This window comes from Asterias amurensis, chromosome 17 (assembly GCF_032118995.1).
Source record: "Asterias amurensis chromosome 17, ASM3211899v1".
NCBI classification, from domain to species: domain Eukaryota; kingdom Metazoa; phylum Echinodermata; class Asteroidea; order Forcipulatida; family Asteriidae; genus Asterias; species Asterias amurensis.
In genome coordinates, this window is record NC_092664.1 from 14814508 (window position 1) to 14840407 (window position 25900).

Below are 25900 nucleotides of genomic sequence, written 5' to 3' on the forward strand. Positions count from 1 at the left end.
TAAGACAAAGAAGATGTGTCATCTCATTGACATAGCTGTGCCAGGTGATATAAGGGTAGCTTCGAAGGAGATGGAAAAGATCGAGAAGTACCAGGACCTGGCCAGGGAACTTCGTAAGATTTGGCAGGTAAAGGTAAAAGTAGTCCCCGTGGTGGTTGGAGCACTTGGCACCATTCCCAAAGCACTGGGGAAACATCTAGATGAAATAGGGACAAATGTGAGGGTAGATCTGTTACAGAAGGCAGCGCTTTTGGGAACAGCGAGGATCCTGAGAAAGACCCTTGAGATCTAAGGCTACGGGACGTAGCCCGACTCGAGGAGTTACCGGCACAAAGGAAAATGAGATCTTTCTTTTGCATGCTGTGATAAAATGAAATAATAACAATAACAATAACAATAACAATAACAATAACAATAACAATAACAATAACAATAACAATAACAATAACAATAACAATAACAATAACAATAACAATAACAATAACAATAACAATAACAATAACAATAACAATAACAATAACAATAACAATAACAATAACAATAACAATAACAATAACAATAACAAAAACAAAAACAAAAACATAAACAAAAACAAAAACAAAAACAAAAACAAAAACAAAGAGTAACAGTAACAGTAGCAGTAGCAGTAGCAGTAGCAGTAGCAGTAGCAGTAGCAGTAGCAGTAGCAGTAGCAGTAGCAGTAGCAGTAACCGTAACCGTAACCGTAACCGTAACCGTAGCAGTAGCAGTAGCAGTAGCAGTAGCAGTAGCAGTAGCAGTAGCAGTAGCAGTAGCAGTAGCAGTAGCAGTAGCAGTAGCAGTAGCAGTAGCAGTAGCAGTAGCAGTAGCAGTAGCAGTAGCAGTAACCGTAACCGTAACCGTAACCGTAACCGTAACCGTAACCGTAACAGTAACAGTAACAGTAACAGTAACAGTAACAGTAACAGTAACAATAATAATAATAATAATACAAATTATAATAATAATAAAAATAATAGCACTTATAACTAGTCGGTATCCGTCAATTTGTTACGCTCATGGAGCGTAACAAATAAAAATAATAACAAAAATAAAAATAACAACATTTATAACGAGCCTATATCCTTCAAGTTTTGACGCTCATTGAGCAGAACAGAAGAAAAAAAAGAAAAAAATACTACAATTATAGTAAAGCAACATATCAAAAACAGATCATTACAAAACAATAACAGAAACTAAGTATCTCATGATGGGAGGACACTAAGAGCCCTCAGAGAAAAGCCTTGTGCGCTATAGCTGGTGTCGGACATGAATTGCAGCCACATGACATTGCCGATTGAAAGCAACTCTGGCGGGGTAATGCTGCCTGACTCCTGGAAGAATTGATTTAATGGGAAGTCCCCGTTTCCAGCCAGCAGTTGATCAAATTGTTTCTCAGTGGAGAAGTTGATGAACGTGATAGAAAATATGTGGCCAACTTCAGTGGTGAGGATCCAGGTGATGTTAATGTTGTTTGGATAACTTTCTGGGAAGGCTGGTGAATTCAGGTTCAGTGTATCGTTTGCTGCGATGAAATGATTGATCGGGGCTCTCTCTGTGGTGATGGAAAGAAGAACAAAAATTGAGTTATGATCTGCAAACAGAGTATTGTTTTCATAAAATCACACCCAAAACAGTCTTCATAGACAGTGGACACTACTGGTAATTACTCAAAACAATTATTAGCATAAAACCTTACTTGGTAAGAGGTTATGGGGAGAGGTTGATCATATAAAACATTTTGAGAAACGGCTCCCTCTGAAGTGACGTAGTTTTCGAGAAATAAGTAGTTTTCCCACGAATTTGATTTCGAGACTTTAGATCTAGAATTGAGGTCGCGAAATCAAGCATCTGAAAGCAAACAACTTTGTGTGACAAGGTGTTATCTCGCAACTTCGACGACCAATTGAGAGATTGAGCTGAAATTTTCACAGGTTTGTTGTTTTATGCATGTTGAGATACACCAAGTGAGAAGATTGCCGTCGATTTCACAAAACTCTTCCTAACTTAAAGGGACACACCGGCCGAATTGGGCTATTTGGGCTACAAAATAGACTAAGATATGACTTCAACGGTCTTCCAGGAATGAAGAAGAACAGTCCTAAAAAAAAAATCATCAAATTTAGCCGTTTTTGAGCATTTTAAGACAAAAACGCAGGTCGCGTGATTGTTCTAACCAAAAAGTGGTACAATCACGTGACCTTCCGGGCTAGTTTTACTTTCAGACGTCTAAAAGTAACTTACTTAACCAAATTTAAATCTTTTTTTTACAAAATTATTTACGAATAATTGACAAAAAAGATCATGTATTCAAATTATCGCTACAAAATGTAAATAATGGTGAAAAATCTAACGTAAGATTCACATTCAAAGAGTCTGTGTAACGGAAGCTTGTTATATGGCCGCTTTGGGTTTTTTTAATCATTTTTCGCTAAATACGTGACATTTTGATGATTTTTTTTACAGCAACCATCTATAAAAACATTATTTATGATTCTACACCCCTAAATTGCGTAAACGGTGAGCTAATCTTAGGACATAGGACGAGTCCCAACCCTGCACTGTAGCATACAGACCTTAAGATTAATTCTAAGTTAGGAAGAGTTACTCGTCCTTATTCGAGATAAGACGAGTCCTCACTCTTTGTGAAATCGACGGCTGGTCCTTTACTACCAATAGTGTCCAGTGTCTTTAAAGCAGTCCTAATGGTGAAAGCAAACCAATCTTTTTATAATTTGCATTCCCTTAATAACTAGACTGAAAACAAAACTGCCAATATTTGCATCCTACACTCTAGGAGATTTTTTAACAACAATCAGAGAGACAATATTATACTTGGTTTCCTATCAGGGAGGTCAGTCATATTGCAGGACCTTCAAGTAGACAAATATTGATGAATGGTAACAATATTGCGACAAGTTGAGATTTTGATATTTCAACAGAAATCTATAACCAGCAGAAACCATTTAAAATTTAAAGGTAACTCCTAATCGTAAGTTGTGGATTATTTTGTAAACAAATTTTGTTTTGAATTCATTCTAAGTTGAGCACGAAAATGTACACTTTGATATTCTGCGTTTACAGTGCAAAGCAAGTGTAGAAATTATTTGATTATAAGCATTTCCAGACAGAATTGTTCCATAATCATTATGGTAGATCAGTGTGGTTATAATGATTTCATAGACGACACATGGTACCGGGTTGTACAGTATGCGACAGGCATTAATCTAGCTACACCATTTTCCCTGCCAACCTACTTTGGATTCAACGACGATTGAACCATTTGAACTGTGAGATTTCATCAAGAAAGAAGATTGGTAGTAAATGCTTCAAGCTTTTTATCATTTGAACGGATATCTTCAGATAAACAACCAGACAGCTAATTATGGAACACTGCATGGTTCTGTTTAACTATATAAAACTCTATGCTTGTATAAATATTTGTTGTTGGAAGATGGGAGCAATTTATTATTTAAAGGATTTAGGTACTTTTTCAAAATGTCCATAGATTTACATTAAACTTACAGGGTTTGAAGATAATGATAGTGGAAAGCTTCCCTTCAAATACTAAATACTGAGGTGCTGCAGTTTTTGAAAAATGAGTAAAACAATGTAATGAAAATCTGTTTGTAAATACTTAAAATAACTTTGGTCTCATGATACCAAAATTATTTTCATAACATTGTTGTACTCATTACCCCAAACTTCAGCACCTCAGCACGTATTATTTTCAGGGAAGCTTTCTTATCATTATCTTCAAACTGTGTAAGTTTAGTGTAAATCTGTGGACATTGTGTTTTTTGTCCTACAAAAAGTACATACACCCTTTAATTTTTGCCTTCCATGAGTGTAAGAACGGTCGGTTGTGAATAATCCGAAAAGGCAAGTTTGGATTGTAAATTTGGGAGAATAATGTTCTTCTTCCCAAACCATAAATTTTTGGTGAAGACATTTTTGATTAAGGAAATAAAAGGGTACTGGCGAATTCTTTAACGGCCGTTTAAAACCGTCAGGGTCGTTGTCGTAGGATAAAGGCCAGAGCCGAAGGCGAGGGCCTTTATCACCTTTAAAGAGGGAGTCACTACTGTTTTATTCCGTAATAAAGTAAGAAACTCCTTTTTTGACGTGCTTGAGCTCTGTACGTCCTTGTGTTGCATTGTTATGACTGAGACGACCTGTTTCCGGATCCTTTCGTGTGTGTTGTAGTCTTGGTGCAAGACATTCTCGTTTTCCTTTCACACCCAGCACGGCCAATTCACCGACAGCGCCCGCATCCCTCGTAACAAGAAAGGTCTTGCACCAAGACTAACCGTTATAAACAGAGCTCCAGCTGGTCATTATCAATCATTTAAACACCCCATGTGACGCGGGCTCTCCACCAATAGGAATAGCGAAACTGTCTAAGGTGTTTATGAATTTGAGATTAAGGGAGTTAGTTGCTTTAATACTCCAGCTGCGAGAAGAAGTTGTGAAGAAATTTTATTATTGAGATTAAGGGAGTTGCTTTCAATGTAATACTCCAGTTGTGAAAAGAAGTTGGGAGGAAATTTTTAAGATTTAAGAAGTTTTTCTGAGACATTTAAATTGAAGTGAAGTGGAGGGTTTCTACTAGCCCAAGTTATAGCATTGACATTCAAGAAAGTTTTTGGAGTTTGAAAACAAAGTAATTTTTTTTTATATATTATTTTATTGAAGATAGTAAGTTAAAGTTTAAGTTCAGAACATTTGAGATTTTAAGTGTCGATTTGGTGAAGTAAGGATAGGTAAATTATTTTGGTTTAATTTTGTAGATTTTATTCGAATCAATGAATTGTATTTAGAGCCAAAGAATAGTAAACACTTAAGTGATAGTGTTTGAAGAAAGATTTCTTAATTAAAGTCACCTGGAAGTGGTATTTTTTCAAAATAAAGCTTTTGTCACTAATATATGTGTTCTGATGAGTGGAATGTGAATAAACAGTTAACTAAGGTTTTAAAAAATCAGTTCTTATGTTATTTACAAATTTAAGAGTAGACCCCGACCCGAGAGGGCGCTGTTCGTGACGTCAATCGAGGCAAACTTTGCCTGTAATGCGTAGAGTAAACACAATTGCAAAGTACATATACGGACCAAGTCGTGATATTGTAAGTTTAAAAAAAAAAAAATTGTTTTTTTCCGGCAATGCCGACCAGGTGTATTGCTGCTGAATGCAGAAAAACACTTTTTGAAATGTACCAACTCACGACTTGGACGTACATGTACTTTGTACGTGTGTTTACTATACGCATTGCAGGCAAAGTCTGCCTCGATTGACGTCACAAAGCGGGTAGGCGGAGTCAGCCCCCAAACAACTGTATATATTTTTTAAACATATAAATCGTGACAAACAATTACTAAAAAAATTGTTTTATTGTTCGTAAGCATATACTCTTATGTTTGAAAGAAAAAAAATTCTATTTCCAGGTGACTTTAAATCAAAATATTGCTGTATATAGTAAATTAGAAGTGTTTCTTTCATTGTTCATTTATTTTATGAGTGCATGGCTTGTTCGTCTTTCTTTAATTTGTTGGAGCCAGTCACCCATGGTTATGTGACACTAGTGTTACTTTCAATAGTACTAGTGTTAATTTTAAAAGTATTAGTGTTACTTTCAAAATTTCTAGTCCTTTAAAAGTACTGGTGTTACTAGTGTTACTTTCATGAAGCACTTTAATTCACTTAAAATCAATATAATTCAGAAGTATTAGTGTTACTTTAAAAAATACTAGTGATACTTTCAAAAGTCGGAGTTCTACTTTGCAAAAGTATTAATGCTATTTTCAATTTTCGAATGAAGTTAAAGCACAGGACACTATTGGTTATTGTCAAAGACCAGCCTTCTCACTTGGTGTATCTCAAAATGTGCATAAAGTTTTGAAAATTTGAGCTTGATTGGTAGTTGGAGTTGCGAGATAACTACGAAAGAAAAGAAAAAAAACTTGTCACACGAAGTGTTGTGCTTTCAGATGCTTGATTTTGAGACCTCAAATTCTAAACTCGAGGTCTCAAAAAAAAATACGTGGAAAATGACCTCTTTCATGAAAAGTATGTCACTTCAGAGGGAGCCGTTTCTCACAATGTTTTATACTAACAACCTCTCCCCATTACTCGTTACCAAGTGAGGTTTTATGTTGATAATTATTTTGAGTAATTACCAATAGTATCCACTGCCTTTAAAGCCATTTCCAAATAACTTACAGGGTTTACAGAAGGTAATGGTAAAAGACTCCTCTTGATATATTATTCCATGAAATGCTTTACTTTTTGAGAAAAAACATTAAAACAATATCGATTCTCGATAGCGAGAATTACAGACTTATTTTAAACACATGTCATGACATGGCGAAACGTGCAGAAACAAGGGTGGGTTTTCCCGTTATTTTCTCCCGACTCCGATGACCGGTTGAACCTAAATTTTCAGAGGTTTGTTATTTTATATATAAGTTGTGATACACGAAGTGTGGGCCTGGGACATTACTGTTTACCGAAAGTGTCCATTGGCTTTAAGAACATTAGTATATATTTACCACACTCCGACTCGTCAATCCCATCCAGGCAGTCTGGTACATAATCACATCTCCCGGTGATGCAAACAGAATGTCCACAGTCGAATTGTTCATCAAAGCAGCTCAAGGTTTCTTTAAGGAAAGTTAAAACAGGGAAGAAAATTGAATTAGTGTCGAGTTGGAGATGTGAGCGACCTAGTGAATCAAACTGGGGGGATCAGTTATCTGAGTTAGGGTTGGAATCCCAGTTGAGATGCTTGTCCCCTTGAGCAATGGTCGCCTTTTATCTAATAAACAAACCAAACATGTCATCTTGTTTTTAAATTGTGAGGGAAAATGTGTAATTCTAACAAGCTATTAAGCCTACGCTACATGACACTCCCTGAAACCATCAAAATCATACCTGTTTGGGAAACACTAGTAGCTGTCAAGGAGAACCCACTCCAAGGATGCGAAATAAATTCATCTGATGAAAAACTCAACCACAGTTTGTTTCCACTGGACAGTAGTTCAGGTGGCCGTCTTATCCCGGACCACTCAAAGAAAAATCCCTTGCTTGTAAAATCAACACCGTCCCCGGCCCGGAAAAACTCAACGGCTCTTTGGGTGTCAAAGCTTGAGAAACGGATCTGAATCTTTCTGTCTTCACCAGTTTGAATGACCCATGATACATCGAGATTGATGGGATAGCTACGTGGATGGGATGGCGACGTTATATCGATGGAGTCGCCAGCACCGAGGTTAACGCTGTACTGTGGAATGCCATCTACAAGAGAGTTGTCAAACTTTATTTTAATTTTTTTTATTTGGTTTGCGGTAACACCATGTGTGTATCTACTTGCCAGGCATGCCAGGTAGAGTTTGTTCCTAGAGAACTGTACCGCGGAGTAGATTTATCTGATGTTTGGGAGACTTCTCAGTTCTGAAAAGAACTGTGTCCTGCTTTTTAATAACTACCCGGGCGGAAGGTACAGGTTTGTAAAGAAAATAGGCTGGGACTACTACTTCAGCTTATCGGATCGTATTACATAACTGCACTACCGTGGAGTCAATTCTTTAATAATTTTTATCTTTATTTTTTGAAGTTCATTGATTTGTTTTTACCCGTACAACTATGTGTGAAAGGCCCTAGTCATGCTAGACAACGAGGCAACTTTTACAGGCAACTTGGAGGCAGTACTGCAGTACTGTGCATGCAGCACGACCACTTTGGTAGCTAGCCCTTGGGTAATTTTTCAAAACAATGTCTTACGATTCCCAATAAAAATAAGTGAGCATTAAATTGTGAATGGATTCTCTTTTATGAGATTGCCTGGAACTCTGGTTGCCTGTAAATTGCCTCGTGTGACATGGGGCCTAAAGCACTCGGTATTTTCCCCCTGAATGCCGTGAAAATAAATATCAACTACACGTACAGGCAAATTACCCCTGGTGGGGTTCAACTCTATGATCTTTGCTATTCTATAGTGCTGTTTTCCTACCCATAAGACAACTGCACTAGGATGGCAAATTTTCCTGTAGTTACGTAAAATTTTCAATGTTTTCATCATCGATATTAATTCTAAGATGGCAGCATGGTTATGTCAATGGAAAAAGGCCTGTTGGTATTTACCTGACGCTAAATGTGTATCAAATAAAATCAATGCACACCAGAACGCTGACTTAATTGGACACTATAATAAGGTCCTACATGTTGTACATATCTCAGCCTTTTTTACTTTCTCATCCCGCTTATTAATGGCCAACCAGCTTTTCTCTGTTCTAGCCTTTCTCAAAATGTAGTTTTTTGAGTTGCCATGGAGTGCCTGATTCAATCAATCAATTAATCAATCAATGGACGATTTTTTCATGTCGACAATAACAATTAAAGGCAGTGGACACTATTGGTAATTGTCAAAGACTAGTCTTCACAGTTGGTGTATCTCAACATATGCATAAAATAACAAACCTGTGAAAATTGAGCTCAATCGGTCGTCGAATTTTCGAGAACCTTGTCACACGAAGTTGTGTGCGTTCTGATGCTTGATTTCGAGACCTCAAATTCTAAACTTGAAGTCTCGAAATCAAATTCATGGAAAACTACCTCTTTCTCGAAACTATGTCACTTCTGGATGTCTGAGGGAGCTGTTTCTCACAATGTTTTATACCATCCATCTCTCCCCATTACTCGTAATCAAGAAAGGTTTTATGATGATAAATATTTTGAGTAATTACCAATAGTGTCCACTGCCTTTAAGCATACAGTAGAAAACAAATAACAATAAGTATAATAATAAACAATGGATGCCAGATAATTTAACAGTAATATATTACGCAATGTAAATATACAATGTATAGAAACTTAAAGATAATAACTACAGAAATTGCCGTGCCAGTCAGCATGCAGGGTAAAAGTTTTAAAAGCATAATGCTTTTGTGTATTTCCCTGAGACAGACAAGGACAGCACATGGTTGCATTATTTACCTGATGCCATTGTGTATCTAATGAAATCAATGTACTTGGAGACTCTCGTAAACACTGAAGGAGATCCTAGTTCTCCACAATTAACGCCTGTACTCGTGATGCCAACCAACTTCCAGCGTCCGCTTGCGCTGAGACACACAAATGGACCCCCACTATCACCCTGTATGATAACAAGATGAGTAGACGATGTGACCTCTGACGTCACTTGAAAACCATAACATGATTCGCACGCGTACCACTGGGCAAAACCTTTGTGTTTTGGCAGCCAGCCACAAAGTGTATGCAATCTTACCATGACTATATGCGCCTCTTTTCCCGGCGAAACATGACTTGAATGTAAACAAAGGTCACATCGTCTATACAGAAATGGTAATGTAACAACAAAGGTTTGATTATGAAGAACTACAAGATCAAGTGCGCCCATTAAAGGGTCTATGTAACTTTTGTAGGACAAAAAACACAATGTCCAAAGATTTACACTAAACTTACATGTACACAGTTTGAAGATAATGATAGTAGAAAGCTTCCCTGAAAATATTACGTGCTGAGGTGCTGTAGTTTTTGGGAAATGAGTAAAACAATGTCTTGAAAATAATTTTCGTCTCATGAGACAAATTTTTTTTAACCTTTTTACTAATTTCTCAAATACTACAGCACCTCAGTAAGTAATATTTGACATGTTTGAAGGGAAGATTTCCACTGTCATCATCTTCAAACCCTGTAAGTTTAATGTAAATCTATGGACATTTTGAAAAAGTACCCACATCCAAATCATGTGAAGCAACCAGGGCCCAATTTCATAGAGCTGCTTAAGCAAAAAATTTTGCTTAGGCAAAAAAAATCCTTGCTTAGTAAAATCAGATTACTGGCCAAAGACTCCACTCAATTGTTATGCTAAGTAAACAACAGCTACATGTAAATACCAGTCACAAGAAATATATATGGCATGAAATGTTGGCCAGTAACATGTGTCAAATAAGCGAGCTATTTTCGTGCTTAAGCAAAATTTTTGCTTAAGCAGCTCTTTTAAATTGGCCCCAGCATACAACACCTTACATCAAATGATGGTGCTTAATGTTCCTAAACCATGCCAGAAATGCTCGTCCTTTTGGCCATGACATGGATCCCTATTCACTGTGAATGAAGATGTGTGTGATTAAATTTACCTGTAGAAGTTTCATCTTCATGAGTTGTCAAGTCACAGAGCAATATTTTCTTTCATTACTTATCTCGCAACTCCGACGACCCATTGAGCTTAAATTTTCACAGGTCTTTATTTCATGCTACGTATTTGTTGAGATACATCAAGTGAGAAGAGTGGTCTTTGACAACTACCAATAGTGTCCAGTGTCTCTAACTTACATTACACGCTGAAAATCCATCAACCTCGTCATCAGCACAGATCTGATTGGATGAAAGAAAGATGCTCCCTCGGATTCTAGCGTTAGATTGGCACCGTTCCAGAGGTATGATAGGCAGCTGCACCTCCTTTAAAACCTCTGAATAGGGTCCTAGAAACAATCAAAAATAATTATTCGGGGGTTGAACAAAGAAAAACTGACTGGAGCGGGATTTGAACCACTGACCTCTAAATTAGTGTGCTGGTCGGCATAGCCTGTATAAGCACACAAATGATTGCACACTACGCGATGAGACTAATGCATGAACAACGCGTTTCTTGCCTGCATGAAACACTCAGTTCTTGTGCCTGATCAAGGTCATGTGTTGACTTGTGTGCAGCAAACCATACCAGGAACTCAAGGGCAAAACCCATTCTCTAAACGACAATTGTACTAGGCTGTTGTACATATGTAAGTGCACAACACAACATACGGTACCAATGACTTTACTTCCCATCCAAAGGATGAAGAAATAATAAGTATCTTGCTTAAAGGAACATGTTGCCTTGGAACGGTAAGTTGGTCTACAAAAAGCGTTTGTAACCGTTTGTTATGAAATGCATATGGTTAGAAAGATGTTTTAAAAGTAGAATACAATGATCCAAACAAATATGCCTCAAAATTGCGTGGTTTTCCTTTTACATGGCCAAACACGATCGGCCATATATGGGAGTAAAAAATTTGACTCCCATGGCCGACCGTGTTAGGCAACAAGTTAAAAGGAAAACCGTGCTTTTTCGAGGCATGCTTGTGTGGATCAATGTATTCTGCTTTTACAACATCTTTCCAACCACATGCATTTCATAACAAACGGTTCAAAACGCTTTTTACAGACCAACTCGTCCAATCCAAGGCAACGTGTTCCTTTAAGACACAAGAGTGACTGGCCCTGAAACCCTAACTCTGAACTCTTGGCATACCCCCTAGGATTAGCATGCTCCTCGGGAGTAAGCGGTAAAACCCTGAGGTAATCCTGAGCTTGTGACCGGAACCCTGTAGACTATAGGGACCCATTGTGGAGAAGGATCCTGGGCCATGCCAGGGCTGTAATTATTTATTTATTTATTTTAATTCTTCAGACAATACAATAACTATTATATTATAACACGCACAAACAGTCCAGTAAAAAAAAAAAATGTCATCCAAAAAGATGTGCCCTCCCAGACCTTGCTCGTAAAAAGAGCAAAAAGATGTATATTATACATTCTACAGAAATCTAAAATTGTAGTGAAATCTAAGATTTTATTGTATGGGTATAAGAGATAGGCCTACAGTGTGAAAAAGACTTAAGACAAAGTTAACTTAAAGGCAGTGGACACTATTGGTAATTACTCAAAATAATTATCAGCATAAACCTCACTTGGTAACGAGTATCGGGGAGAGGTTGATAGTATAAAAGCATTGTGAGAAACAGCTCCCTCTGAAGTGACAAAGTTTTCGAGAACAAAGTTATTTTCCGTAAATTTGATTTTGAGACCTCAAGTTTAGAATTTGAGCTCTCGAAATCAAGCATCTAAAAGCACACAACTTCGTGTGACAAGGGTGTTTTCTTCTTTCATATTTATCTAGCAACTCCGACACTCTGTGCATATTTTGTGCATATGTTGATATACAACAAGTGAGAAGACTGGGTTTGGACAATTACCAATAGTGTCCACTATCTTAAATTACCATCATCACTCGTGGCGCCCCATCCCAATGCATGGCAGGTTTGGAAAATATCTGCCTCATTGTCTTCAGTTGCTAACCAGGCTGGGTGGATGGAGTCGTTAAGCACTACCGGAGACTCCAGTTTCAGCAATACGATGTCGTTGTTGTTGGTGGAGCTACTGTATGCCGGATGTCTGTATGCTTTGGCGATCCGTCGCACGTGCGGGTGCTCGGGCGGAACTTGTAAAGTTGAACTTCCAAACACCAAGTAGTCTAAATTTGCACTGAAATCGGAGGCGAAACAGAAGTTGCGTGTTAAAAGAATAAAGTGTTGTAAACACGACAGGAACTCAAACAATAAAAAAAGGCAGGCACTGCTGAATTCTCCCGCAAGTTTTTCCTCACAGGAAACTGTCCAAACAGATTTCCCAAACAGATTTTCTTCAGACCCAGACAGCATGTTTTCATATTTACTTTGCAATTTAAAAGCAAATTCCAGATAAATGTCATGCCCAGTTTCAAATAAGGGAATCAATGTGTGGTGAAGAGGTTTTCAACTAGTGGTTTACGCCCAACGAGGCCTTAGTTTTCTTCAGACACAGACAGGAGGTGCAAGGTCGTATGTCACGCCCATGTTTCAACACTCTTTACTGGTGTTATATCATCCATTCAAACAACCCCTTGTGATGCCCTCTCGACCAATCAGAATGGAAACTGTCTTAGGTATTTATGAATGTTAAACAACTTCCTAAAAATATGCAGTAGGCAATAAGTAGGCAGTAAATTTATAGAGGAGCCCTTTTTGTAAGCTGCAGCCCACTACCAGTATCTTTTTTGCATGTTAAATGATGGGGAGTCGTGGCCCTGCACGTAACAAGTTCGCCCCAAGCATCGACCTCAGCATCAACCTCAAGTTCTGGCGACTAAGTCATCTGAAAGTGGGTTTGAATCCCAGCTTGACACTTTCGTCTATGAGCAAAAGACACTTTAACCATAAGCTTCACTCCACCCAGGGGTAAAATGGGTACATGTACCTGTGAGGGCAGTGATGGTTTATGTGAATGATTAGCTCGGAGCGCGGTAACTCCCTAGTGAGCCGAGATTGTTGAAGGAATGAAATACCTGGCCCAGTAACCATGGTAACAAGGGTTAATAATGTCAGAAGCGCTTTGATACGCCCTTCGGGCTGTGACCAAGCGCTATATAAAAATCAATTATTATTATTATTAATTTACCTGCAGTGTGCTGCAGAAACAGCCCATAGAGGGCTGATCAGTGTGGCCCCACAACCATGCAGTCCAGTCGGGAACCGCCATGAAGCAATCCAAGGCCAGTTTGTGATCTGCGTCTCACTCCCCCCGACAATTCTCTTAAATCGACTAGGAACTGGAGGGGCTTCCTGACGAAGGCCTGAGTTGTCTGCTGTCTTTATTACATCTACGAGTTTGAAACAAGGAAGGTAGTTGAGGACTAAAAAAACACTAATAGGAACATTACAGAATTGGTTTTGCTAGCAAAAAAAGTTGCTGGCAGTGGAAGCACTTTGTGTTATACACCATATACATAAACTGACAAGTCTGTAGAAGTTTAAGATCCATCTGCCATCTTGGTCACAAGAGAATAGTGAAACACTGATTACGCATTTTGCATTGCATCGATGCCAAAACAAAAATCATTAAAACGCTCACTGAGCGATAAACTCCAAACGCGAAATTAGATGATTTATTTCTCATAAAAAAACGAAATTTCAGACATAAATATTTCAAGAGATGTTTTCTACTATCATCATGATTAGACTGTGTTAGTCTTATGCAAATCTGTGATCTTCACGATTTTTGTTTCTTACCAATTCTGTAACGTTCATTTAAAGACACTGGACACTATTGGTAATTGTCAAAGACCAGTATCCACAGGTGTATCTCAACATATGCATAAAATAATGTACCCATGAAAATTTGAGCTCAATCAGTCATTGAAGTTGGGAGATATTAATGAAAATAAAAAAATACTCTTGTCGCACCATGGTCACACAAAGTTGTATGCTTTCAGATGCTTGATTTTGAGACCTCAAATTCTAAATCTGAGGTCTTTAAATCAAATTATTGCCTTTAAGTCAATGTAATTTTCATCTTTTGGTCACCCCTTGTTCTGTACTGGAGGGAAATATAACAGCTAAATTTGTCACCAGGCAGAACCCCAATAGTCTTGAGTTCAGCTAAAAGTTGAAAACTTCTTATCCCTGAACAATGGACTGTCAAATAAAGAATGCACTTGATTAGCTTTCCCAGGTCCGCCCCGTTGTGCTCATCAGGGAAGTTTTTTTTTTCCCCAGTATGAATGTGGGCAAATACATGTAATTACCAACATTCTTCCTAGGAAAAACATCACCCTCCTCGTGACGTCAATGCACCTTGGGTCAGCATGAAGTGACCCGATCCAAAAGCCTGGGGGCCAGATAAATAAGATAGGCCTTCTTTTCGTTCTGGAAAACAAAATATGCCAACCGCATGAGCACACCGGGGTCGACCCGGGGAAGCTTATCGAACGCACCCAATATAATGTTGTGATTACACTGGTAATTTTATTATCAAGTAATAACCTCAAGTGAAACAACAATTAATTGGTCAGTGGGACTTTAATCTGTCACCTCCAAATTAACATGCTGAGGCTCTGGCAACTGGGCTAGCCGTTATATGAACGGTCTCCCTATTTTTTTTTTATTTTTTTTTTTTTCGGGGGGGGGGGGGGGTTGCCAGTCAGAAGCCGTACCCATGTACTTTCTTAAACAATACAGTTTTCAAAGGAATTTGACTTACCCTCTTCACTGAATTTACAGACATCTGCTTCCGACATCTGGTCTGGATAGACATCGCATTGCAGCGAGGAGTTTCCCGTTAGTCCTGCACATTCCAGGGCATCCTTACATGCAGAGGAACAAACCTGGTCTGAGGTGAAACGAGGGCAAGCTGGATAGAATGATCTGCAAAGTGCAACCCGCTGTGCCTCGCTGCAGTTCCCCAATATCTGGACTTGATGCTCCGTTATCAAGTCGTTTGCTTGCTGCTGTGAAAGCCCCAGCTCGTTAGAGAAGAGAGTCTTTTGGTATGGCAGGATCGCACTACAAAAAGTATTCTCAATGTTGACACAGCCAGCTGAATTAAAACAATAAAATCAATCTATGGGAAACAAGTGTGTAAATAGTTTCAAACATGTGCTTTAATATTCTCTTCTACTTCCACTGGAAAATCGTAAAGTCAAAAGGGAAATTTTTGAAGGGGCACCAAGGACAAGAATATTCCATACCTGGGGCTTACACACCATAGCAGCAATCAAAAACTAGAGACAATAAATAATAAATAGCCTATGTACAGTATGTTCATGTAGAAATCAATCAGCTAGGAAAATTACCACAGTGCACACATGTAATATTAGGCTGAGCTTTGAGGGCAAAGCGTGAAAGCTTGTGAGCTGGGAAAACTGGCGACCATGAAGCCCAACTATTAACTCTTTGGTTATAAAAGCCCTACTCTGTAAACTGGGGCGTTATTATATGGTCGTATCTCTATTTCTTTTAGAACCTGATCTAAATAGGGCCAAAAGGAACCACGTTATCTCACTTGAAAACGGAGAAATCACATCCCTGCACAGTGTAAGTTTTTGTGTTGGCGGTTGCCGGTGCATGAACTCCCAGGGAATCCCAGCATATAACTCTCGGCAGTATCCCGCCGAAAATCGTTGTGAATCTTTCTATAGGAATGAACTTACATGCATGGCATCTTTTCCCTTCATCAGAGTAGTCTAAACAGTCCGCATTGCCATCACATTCTGCATCAGGGTTGCTGACACTTATACCATTGGCACAAAGATAAGTACCAGGTTGACAATCTGAAATTACATTTTTTTTTCTCATAAAACTCAAGCTAACACAACTTTATGATTTAATTTGTGCAGGTGGTTATATGCTCTTCCTAAACTGAAGATATGGCGATGTTTCTTTTTGCTAAGTTTTTAATCAAATCTTACAAGCACGAGAAATGATTTTGAACAAGGCGACTGATCAAACCACTGACAACATGTTTTTGTTTACAGGGTTTGGGTCCTTTTGTTTTATAACACAAAACACAAACGTCTCCATATATATATCAACCTTTGGTGATAGTAACTTTGGGGTAAAAAACTCCAGGGACCTCCCCAGGGCTGTATTTAATGGGAATGGGAAGAACAATGTGGAAGGAACTCTGAACCTTGGGGGTCCCAGAGGAGGAACGGCAAGCAAAGACACCATTAGACCCTGGCGCTTCTATTCAGGGCCCAATTTCACAGAGCTGCTCAGCACACAAACTTGATGAGCATGAAACTTGTGCCGTGATAAAAACAGGATAACCAACCAAATTTCCATGTGATATTCAGGATAAGCAAACAATAGCTGAATACCAGTAAAAAGCAATATGCAACAAATGGAAATTTGGCTGGTAATCCTGTTTTTATCAAGGAAAACATTTCATGCAAAGCAAATTTTTGTGCTAAGCAGCTCTATGAAATTTGGCCCAGCAGAATCTGGGTTCAAGTCTTGGTCAGGACGCTTAATTGTGTCCCTCAGAAATACACTAATAACTATTGTTGCTTCTCTCAACCAAGGGGTAAGGGTACCTGCACTGGGCAAGGATAGTTCTTGTGATTGATTTAGACGAGTAGCGCTTATTTATCGACATGCTGTATAATCCCAAGGGAGCTGAGATGGTCCAAGGACAGGACAAATTAAATCATGAAGTTGTGGCCCAGTGGACAGGGGTAATAATGTTGGAAATGCACTCGGGTGTGAAAAGCGGGGTATACAAACTGGTTACTTTTATTACTATTATTATTACGCCGCCAACCCGACTACCGAACCAAATGTTAAACTCTTACCACAGTCGACTTCGTCATCTCCGTTGGGACACTGCAAAATACCATCACACCTTTCCTCATTTAGGTAAACGTATGGGTAGACTTCACATTCGGAGTACCCTGTTGTGTTGGTCAGGAGAAGAAACAAATTCGACACTCAATTCCACAGATTAAGCAGAAGTTACACATATGTATGACCACTTCTTGGAGAACTTTCCTTGATTCTATTCACAGTACAGAAAAACTTCATTTTAAGAATTTATGAGTTTGGCCACAAAAACTCGGAAAGTGTAATCCTTTTCAATAAGTGAGTCTGTTACATTAAATTATCTGAGTCATTAAACTTATTGTATGAGCATTATTTTGCCTGGAGAATTTCGCATCATGTTTGTGATATATCCACTCTGTTCAGAAAACAAATCACATAGAGATAACAGGCGTTAGTTGCTAGAAAAAAAAGGAGGTGTCTTTTTAGCCTCTTTCTTTTGACGGGAGTGTCGTGGACGAGCGGCTAAGAGCACCGAATGCAAACTCTGGTGTTTCTGATCAGCAGAGTGTGGGTTCGAATCCCCAGCCGTGACACTTGTGTCCTTAAGCAAGACACATAACCATTGCTTCGTCCTTCGGATGGGACGTAAAGCCGTTGATCCCATGTGTTGTGTAAACGCATGTAAAAGAACCCAGTGCACTTATCGAAAAGAGAAGGGGTTCGCCCCGGTGTTCCTGGCTGGATTGGCAGCATATTGCGCCACAGCACCTTGTAAACCATTACATGGTGCTTAAGGATTAGGTCTTATATCTTAAAATTCACCCCACACCTTGCAGTAACAATACCTGGTGCTTTGTATCCTTTGACAAAAGGCGCAGTATAAATACAGTTTCTATTATTATTATTATTTTTGATGGAGCATTCCCGTTATGCATTCGGTCTTATACAAATTGCGACATCTGAAGAGGGCGCTGTTGGCTAGAGGTCGAATATTGCTCATTGACTGTGAGTACCTTGAATAACCTCACACAGGTATGGTAATCAGCTGAAACGGTTAAGAGCATCAAGTTCTTGTGGTTAAGTCATCGGAGTGTGGGCTCGAATCCCGGTTATGACCCATGTGTCTTTGAGCAAGATGCTTTTCTACAATTGCTTCTTTCCACCCAGGGGTATAAATGGGTACCTGCGATGGTGGAGGTTGATATTGTGTTTACTAAAGCCTTAAAAGCTTTTGGCAGCTTGGGCTGTATACTCCCCAAGTGCATTGTAGCTGAGAAAGATTAAAGGGACATAATTGGGCCGATGACCAGGGCACTATAATGTTAAGCGCATTGATATAGTTATAGTAAATTGCGCTTTCTAAAAACTAGTTATTATTACTACTTTAAGTGTATCTTTTTTTGCAGAAAAACCAACATTCTGTTCACACAAAAAACAAAACAATCTAAGACCCCAAACTTTCAGTGCAGTTCTTCGCAGGTGAAACTATTACAACCACAAGAAAATTATTGTAAATCAGCCTTTTGTGCTGTGAGGACGTTTTTGGTTAATAACTTTTTGTTAATCTATCTTTATGTAATTACCTTCGCCTCTGTTCACTGCTTCGATACCAAAATGAAAACCAACATCAGACGGTGGTCCACCGAACAAAATTCCAATCGTCTGTTCATTAAAGAGGACGTAACCAGGGTCTTGGTGACCCTGTTCGAAATAGGCAAGCCATGAGGTTCGATCAGTAGCATCTACTCTTTCTACAGCTGCGATAATTAACCCTGAACCCTGAGGTACATCAAAGCGATAGATGCGGATCAGGATGCTGGCCGCGGGAGGGGCCCTCACGGTCCATCTGCAGTTGCTGTAGTAAACGTTTGATGAACCGGATGAATATATCGAGAACTGTGTGCCATAGTCAAGTGTGACCTGACTGGTTGTGTTGCAGACTATGAGTGAGGCAAAACAAAGAAGAGAAAAAAATGACAGCATATACCTTTTTTGTTGACATTACACAAGTACATACGTAGTCCAGGTATCAGTGTATAGAGTAATTTCCTGCATTTAAGGCACTCGCTGTTTAAAGGGAATGTACACGTTTGGTAATTACTCAAAACAAATATTAACTTAAAAACTGACTTGGTAACGAGCATTGGAGAGCTGTTGATAGTATAAAACATTGTGGGAAACGACTCCCTCCGAAGTAACGTACATGTAGTTTTTGAGAAAGAAGTAATTTCTCACTAAAATAATAAAAGACTTCTAGCTAGAAGTCTTTTATTCCTATCTGAAAGCACACATACATGTATTCGTCTAACAAGGGTGTTTTTTTTCCATCATTTTCTCGCAACTTCGACGACCATGCAATTGAGCCCAAATTTTCACAGGCTTGTTTTTTTCATGGTTATGATTGGATACACCAAGTGAGAAGACTTGTCTTTGTCAATTACCAAACATGTACAGTGCCTTTAAGGTCAGTACCCTTGAATTACACAGTACCATTCATAAATACCTAAGACAGTTTATCCATTCTGATATGATATAACACTTGTAAAAAGTGTTGAAACGGCCGGGACAGCTGTCACATCACGCGATACGTGCAACGCCCACAGCAATCTCCTTATAACATGTGTAAGGAGTTGTTTACCTGAGGGCCTTACCATTTCATAGCTGGAGGGGTGTTATGTTGAAAGAAACCATTGAATCGAACAATTAAAATCTTTGCATTTATTTTACTGTTTGACCAAAAATTGTTATGTTTTTCATTTCGGAAAAAATTATCAAGAACCCGACCTCGGCGGGTTTTAACCACTAGTTGAAAACCTCTTCATCACACATTGTGACTCCCTTAAAATAAGATACAAGCGAGTGCCTTAAAGGCACTGGACACTGTTGGTAATTACTCAAAATTATTGTTAGAATAAAAACTTACTTGGAAACAAGCAATGGAGAGCTGTTGATAGTATAAAACATACATGTAGTGAGAAACGGCTCCCTCTGAGGTAGCATAGTTTTCAAAAAAGATGTAATTTTCCACGAATTTGATTTTGAGACCTCAGAATTAGAATTTGAGGTCCCGAAATCAAGCATCTGAAAGCACACAACCTCGTGTGACAAGGGTATTTTTTCTTCCATTAATTTCCCGCAACTTAGACGACCAATTTCGTGCATATGTTGAGATACACCAACACTGATCAAGAGAGAAGACTGGTCTTTGACAAATACCAAAAGTGTCCAGTGTCTGAGCGATAAACTCCAAACGCGAAGTAAGATTATTTATTTCTTATCAAATATGACATTTCAGACAGAAATATTTCAACAATCATTAAACTGTGTAACTTTTATGTGAATCTGTGATTGGTGATCTTCACAATTTTTGTTTCTTACCAATTCTGTAACGTTCCTTTAAATGTTTAAACTTCCTTACCCGAGCAGTCTAGTTCATCAGATCCATCGGAGCAATCAGCATGCCTGTCGCATTTAAGTTGTGATGCAATACAGACTGAATGGCCACAGTCAAACTCATCATCTGAACAAGTTATATTGTCTGCATAGCCCAATGTTTAAAGGAAGTAAAATGAAGGTGAACCATGAGATAAAGGTCCAGCAAAAAATTGACCATATTATTATCAATCAATAACACAATATGTTATTATTTGAAGACAGTGGACACGATTGGTAATTGTCAAAGACCAGTCTTCTCACTTGGTGTATCTCAACATATTCGTAAAATGACAATGTGTGAAAAATTTGAGCTCAATTGAGGTCAAAGTTGCGAGATACATGTTATCATGGATGAAAAAACACCCTTGTCACACAAACTTGTGTGCTTTCAGATGCTTGGTTTCGGGACCTCAAAATCTAATTATGAGGTCTCGAAATCAGAATCAAATATTTTAGTGGAAAATTACTTCTCTCTCGACAACTATACTACATGTATCAACAGCTCTCCATTGCTTGTTACAAAGAAAGTTTTTATGCCATCAAATATTTTGAGTAATTACCAATAGTGTCCAGTGTCTTTAAATTTGCCCAAAACAAGGATAAAGCCACTCTTGGCAACTAAAAGGGGCTACAAGAAGAAGGAAACACTTAAAGGAACACGTTGCCTTGTATCGGTCGAGTTGGTTTTTGAAAAGTATTTGTAACCATTTGTTATAAAATGCATATGACTAGAAACATATTTTAAAAGTAGAGTATATTGATCCACACAAGTATCACTCGAAATTGCGTGGTTCTCCTTTTACCTCGTCGACAAACACGGTTGGCCATTTATGGGAGTCATAAATGGCCAACCGTGTCAGTTCGCAAAGTAAAAGGAAAACCGCGCAATTTCGAGGCAAATGTGTGTGGATCATTGTAGTCTACTTTTAAAACACATTTCAAACCATATGCATTTTATAAAAAACGGTTACAAATGCTTTTCAAAGACCAACTCGACCGATCCAAGGCAACGTGTTCCTTTAGAGGGTCTATGTAGCTTTTGTAGGACAAAAAACACAATGTCCACAGATTTACACTAAACTTACACAGTTTGAAGATAATGATAGTAGAAAGCTTCCCTGAAAATATTACGTACTTTTACTGTACTTTTGGGGAAATGAGTAAAACAATGTCATGAAAATAATTTTCGTCTCATGAGACGAAAAGTATTAAAATCATTTACAAACGTATTTTCATGACATTGTTTTACTCATTTCTCAAAAACTACAGCACCTTAGTTATAGTAATATTTGAAGGGAAGCTTTCCACTATCATTATCTTCAAACCCTGTGAGTTTGATGTAAATCTATGGACATTTTGAAAAGGTACCCAAATCCTTTAAGATGAACATATCTGTAACTCAGGGGATCTAAAGGCAGGAATTGATTATTCCCCTTAAAATAGTCTAGATATGAAGTGTGGACCTGAGAACGAAAGAGGTCTACATGGGGATTAAACACTATGTGGACTTAATGGCACTGGACACTATTGGTAATTACTCAACATATTTTTTAGCATAAAAACAACTCGGTAACAAGCAATTAAGAGCTGTTGATGTGTAAAATATTGTGAGAAACAACGCCTTTAAAGTAACACAGTTTTTGAGAAAGAATTAACTTCTCACTAAAATATTTGAATTAAATTTCGAGACCTATTTGAACACGGAATTCAAGGCATCTGAAAGCACACAACTTGTGCGACAACGGTGTTTTTTCTTTCATAATTCTCTCACAACTTTGATGACCAATATTGAGCTCAAATTTGTAAAGGTTTGTTATTTTGTGCATATGTTGAGATCCAAAAGTGTCCAGTGCCTTTAAACGCATCCGCACACAGTGGTTTTTACAAAGTTTAAGATTTTCAGTGTAGGGTACGGAGGAATGTCCACAGTGACTGTAACACAGAGCTGTACATGTATGTGTGTGTGGGGGGGGGGGGGGGGGGGGTAGGGCCTCAGGGGGTTCCACACACAAGACAGTTTTTCGATTTTTCAAAATTGAATACCAAAATGAATGCATGGCCAGCAGTAGAAACAAACCTGCTCTTCTGTGTTAGTGTTTTATTAATCGTTGAACTTGAAAGGTTAGTGTTTTATTAATCGTTGAACTTGAAAGGTTAGTGTTTTATTAATCGTTGAACTTGAAAGGTTAGTGTTTTATTAATCGTTGAACTTGAAAGGTTAGTGTTTTATTAATCGTTGAACTTGAAAGGTTAGTGTTTTATTAATCGTTGAACTTGAAAGGTTAGTGTTTTATTAATCGTTGAACTTGAAAGGTTAGTTTTTTATTAATCGTTGCACTTGAAAGGTTAGTGTTTTATTAATCGTTAAACTTGAAAGGTTAGTGTTTTATTAATCGTTGAACTTGAAAGGTTAGTGTTTTATTAATCGTTGAACTTGAAAGGTTAGTGTTTTATTAATCGTTGAACTTGAAAGGTTAGTGTTTTATTAATCGTTGAACTTGAAAGGTTAGTGTTTTATTAATCGTTGAACTTGAAAGGTTTGTGTTTTATTAATCGTTGAACTTGAAAGGTTAGTGTTTTATTAATCATTGAACTTGAAAGGTTAGTGTTTTATTAATCGTTGAACTTGAAAGGTTAGTGTTTTATTAATCGTTGAACTTGAAAGGTTAGTGTTTTATTAATCGTTGAACTTGAAAGGTTAGTGTTTTATTAATCGTTGAACTTGAAAGGTTTGTGTTTTATTAATCGTTGAACTTGAAAGGTTAGTGTTTTATTAATCATTGAACTTGAAAGGTTAGTGTTTTATTAATCGTTGAACTTGAAAGGTTAGTGTTTTATTAATCGTTGAACTTGAAAGGTTAGTGTTTTATTAATCGTTGAACTTGAAAGGTTAGTGTTTTATTAATCGTTGAACTTGAAAGGTTTTCCCCTTTTGAAAAAGGTGCCCTGTATGGTTTCTTTCCCTGCCTTTTACCTCTATAGACATGATAGACCCCCCCCCCTTCAAGTCCCACCCAATGCAGGTGGATTTGGTTTTCAGTTCCAACTTAATTGCATAGGCTCTATCCCCCTTGTTTTTGGTTTTTCTCCCACATCTTAACCCATATCTGCTGAACTACATATCTGCTGAACTGATGTCATTGCAGGGGCTCACCCGGGTCAGCCCCAAGTCCTGCTTGTGGAACGGGTCACTTGGGGCTGGCCCGAGGTGCATGACGCCCCCACGAGAGGGCGCGAGTGATTGTTTGATTATCCCTTGTCAGGGGCTCACCCGATGGAGCACCGCGGGGTCAACCGGGATAAGTTAATCGAACACACCCTTTTCTTTATGGTTATTTTCTGAGCAGGCAAGACAAGATACTCACCAAAAACTCTAAAAATTGTTAAACTGAATCCCAGATTAGAGGCAGAACCAGATGTAGAGTTGAAGATTATCCAGACTGTTGTTCCACTCGAAATCAGCCTCGGTGGTTGGTTGGTGCCACTCCACTTAAAGAAACGACTAGAATCATCCTGATAAACATCACCATCTCCAACGTAGATAAAATCCTGGTCTTGCACTGTGCTGAAGCTGGAGAATATTATAAGAATTTTCCCTCTTGCTGCCTGCACGATCCAAATAGTTGATGTCTTATTGAGGTAGGGGCTCGGATAATCAGGCGATGTGATTATTGTTGGTAGACCTGGGCCAATCTCGACCCGCTGAATCACTACAGAAATCAGACAATGCAGAGAAAAAAAAATATTTTTATAAGTAAGTTTTTATGCAAGTTTGCACCCACAAGTGTTGCTTTTATAGCCTTTTTGATCAGATCAGAGACACAGCTTGCAAATATTTGCATCGTGCAATCCAGGAGGTTTTTTTCTACAACAATCAGGGAGAAAGAAAAACCAACACTTGTATCTGAGCAACGATTCATACATGAATCATTTCTCAGATTTCTGAGAGGTGGTGTCCATTCCATGCATCGACCAGAGATGTGGTTGGTTTACGCTTCCCCTCACTGAACATTTTTACAACTTTTTTAGTATTTGTGTATATCTGTAAATTGTAATTTTATTTCCGTTGTCTATTGTTGCTATGCCTTTCTTGTATGTAATGTAGTCTCCTTTACACAGGGAAGACAAATTTCACGTTTTTATCATGACAACAAATATTTTTAATCTGTAATCTTTAATTAACGGATTGCCTTCTTTGTGAAAATACCTTCTTTGTGAAAATTTTCCTATTTTCTCAACAAGCAGACACTGTATTCAAATGAAACTTTCACAAGTAAATTATTTTGTATCTTTTTTGATAATGTTGTCTTTAAATCAGTGCTCTATTGACTAAAGACAAACGATGACCATACCTACATGTAGCTCGAAGAGGGTTGGTTCAAATAGTTGAATAACATCAAAATACTCATTTTGGTTTTAACCATAAACAATGGTATGTGTTAGCACTATATACTCAACAGTTGATTTTTTTTTACTTCTTGCTCTTTTATGGAGCTGGAATCAAAGTTAATTTTTGTTCAATTGTACATAATCTTTTAAACAATTTGTCTGTATAAACACTCCCCTTTTTGTATATTCTTTCAGTTATCTTTTTAACTCAATTCAGCCCTTAGGCTGAGATCTTTGAACTTTTAATAAACCAATAATTATTATAATAATAATACTTGAGTTCTGCAAAAAAAATCACAGATTCAAACCCACGACCTTTGCAATTCTAGAGCAGTGTCATACTAACGACCTTTGCATATCTAGAGCAGTGTCATACCGTCAACTAGTTGGTATGACACTGCTCTAGAATTGCAAAGGTCGTGGGTTCGAATCCCACTCAAGTAATATGTATGCCTGGGATTTTTTTTTTTTTCACAGAACTCAGGAAAGTACTATAAGTATACAGTGTTAACACACATCGGTGTAAATGGGTAAAAACCAATGCAAATTTAACACACCCTTCATTTGTGTCTAGTGCATCGTCATTGCTAACAAAAAAGTCTGACACTGGGATACAAATTCTAAGGTTTTTGTTAAAGACAGTGGACACTATTGGTAACTGTCAAAGACCAGTCTTCTCATTTGGTGTATCTAAACATGTGCATAAAATAACAAACCTGTGAAAATTTGAGCTCAATTGGTCGTCGAAGTTGCGAAATACGAATGAAACAAAAAAACACCCTTGTAAGTGCTTTCAGATGCTTGATTTCAAGACCTCAAATTCTAAACTTGAGGTCTCGAAATCAAATTCAAGGAAAATTACTTCTTTCTCGAAAACTACGTCACTTTTGAGGGAGCCGTTTCTTACAATGTTTTATACTATCAACAGTTCCCCATTACTCGTAATCAAGAAAGGTTTCATGATAATATTTATTTTGAGTAATTACCAATAGTGTCCTTTAAATGATGCCAATTCCACCTTTTTGTAAACCAATAAGGAGTTATAGATTTAAAGGAGCTTTTCCGCAGCACTAGAGAAGTAGACCAAACAGCAGGGTTTCTTGTGGAAACAGTTCCGCCATGTCCGCCTGCATGATTTTCTT

General features: G+C 38.1%; 1 protein-coding gene across 3 annotated transcripts in view; it reads right to left on the minus strand.

Annotated features, from left to right (window-relative positions):
- Window positions 1-570: 570 nt before the first annotated feature.
- The window catches only part of LOC139949860 (uncharacterized), an 86657-nt gene continuing 61327 nt past the window's right edge, over window positions 571-25900 (minus strand). For 2 of the 3 annotated variants that reach the window (XM_071948416.1, XM_071948417.1), the window contains 13 exons: window positions 23735-24079; window positions 20353-20472; window positions 18518-18874; window positions 16967-17065; window positions 15824-15943; window positions 14875-15210; window positions 13294-13495; window positions 12080-12342; window positions 10371-10519; window positions 9009-9168; window positions 6948-7310; window positions 6566-6676; window positions 571-1573 (listed from right to left, as the gene is read on the minus strand). In XM_071948416.1, the coding sequence (XP_071804517.1) occupies window positions 1224-1573; window positions 6566-6676; window positions 6948-7310; window positions 9009-9168; window positions 10371-10519; window positions 12080-12342; window positions 13294-13495; window positions 14875-15210; window positions 15824-15943; window positions 16967-17065; window positions 18518-18874; window positions 20353-20472; window positions 23735-24079 (2975 nt within the window). In that variant the 3' untranslated portion in view covers window positions 571-1223. Of the gene's footprint in view, window positions 1574-6565; window positions 6677-6947; window positions 7311-9008; window positions 9169-10370; window positions 10520-12039; window positions 12343-13293; window positions 13496-14874; window positions 15211-15823; window positions 15944-16966; window positions 17066-18517; window positions 18875-20352; window positions 20473-23734; window positions 24080-25900 lie in introns of those variants that run through there. The other variant, XM_071948418.1, reaches the window with a different exon arrangement.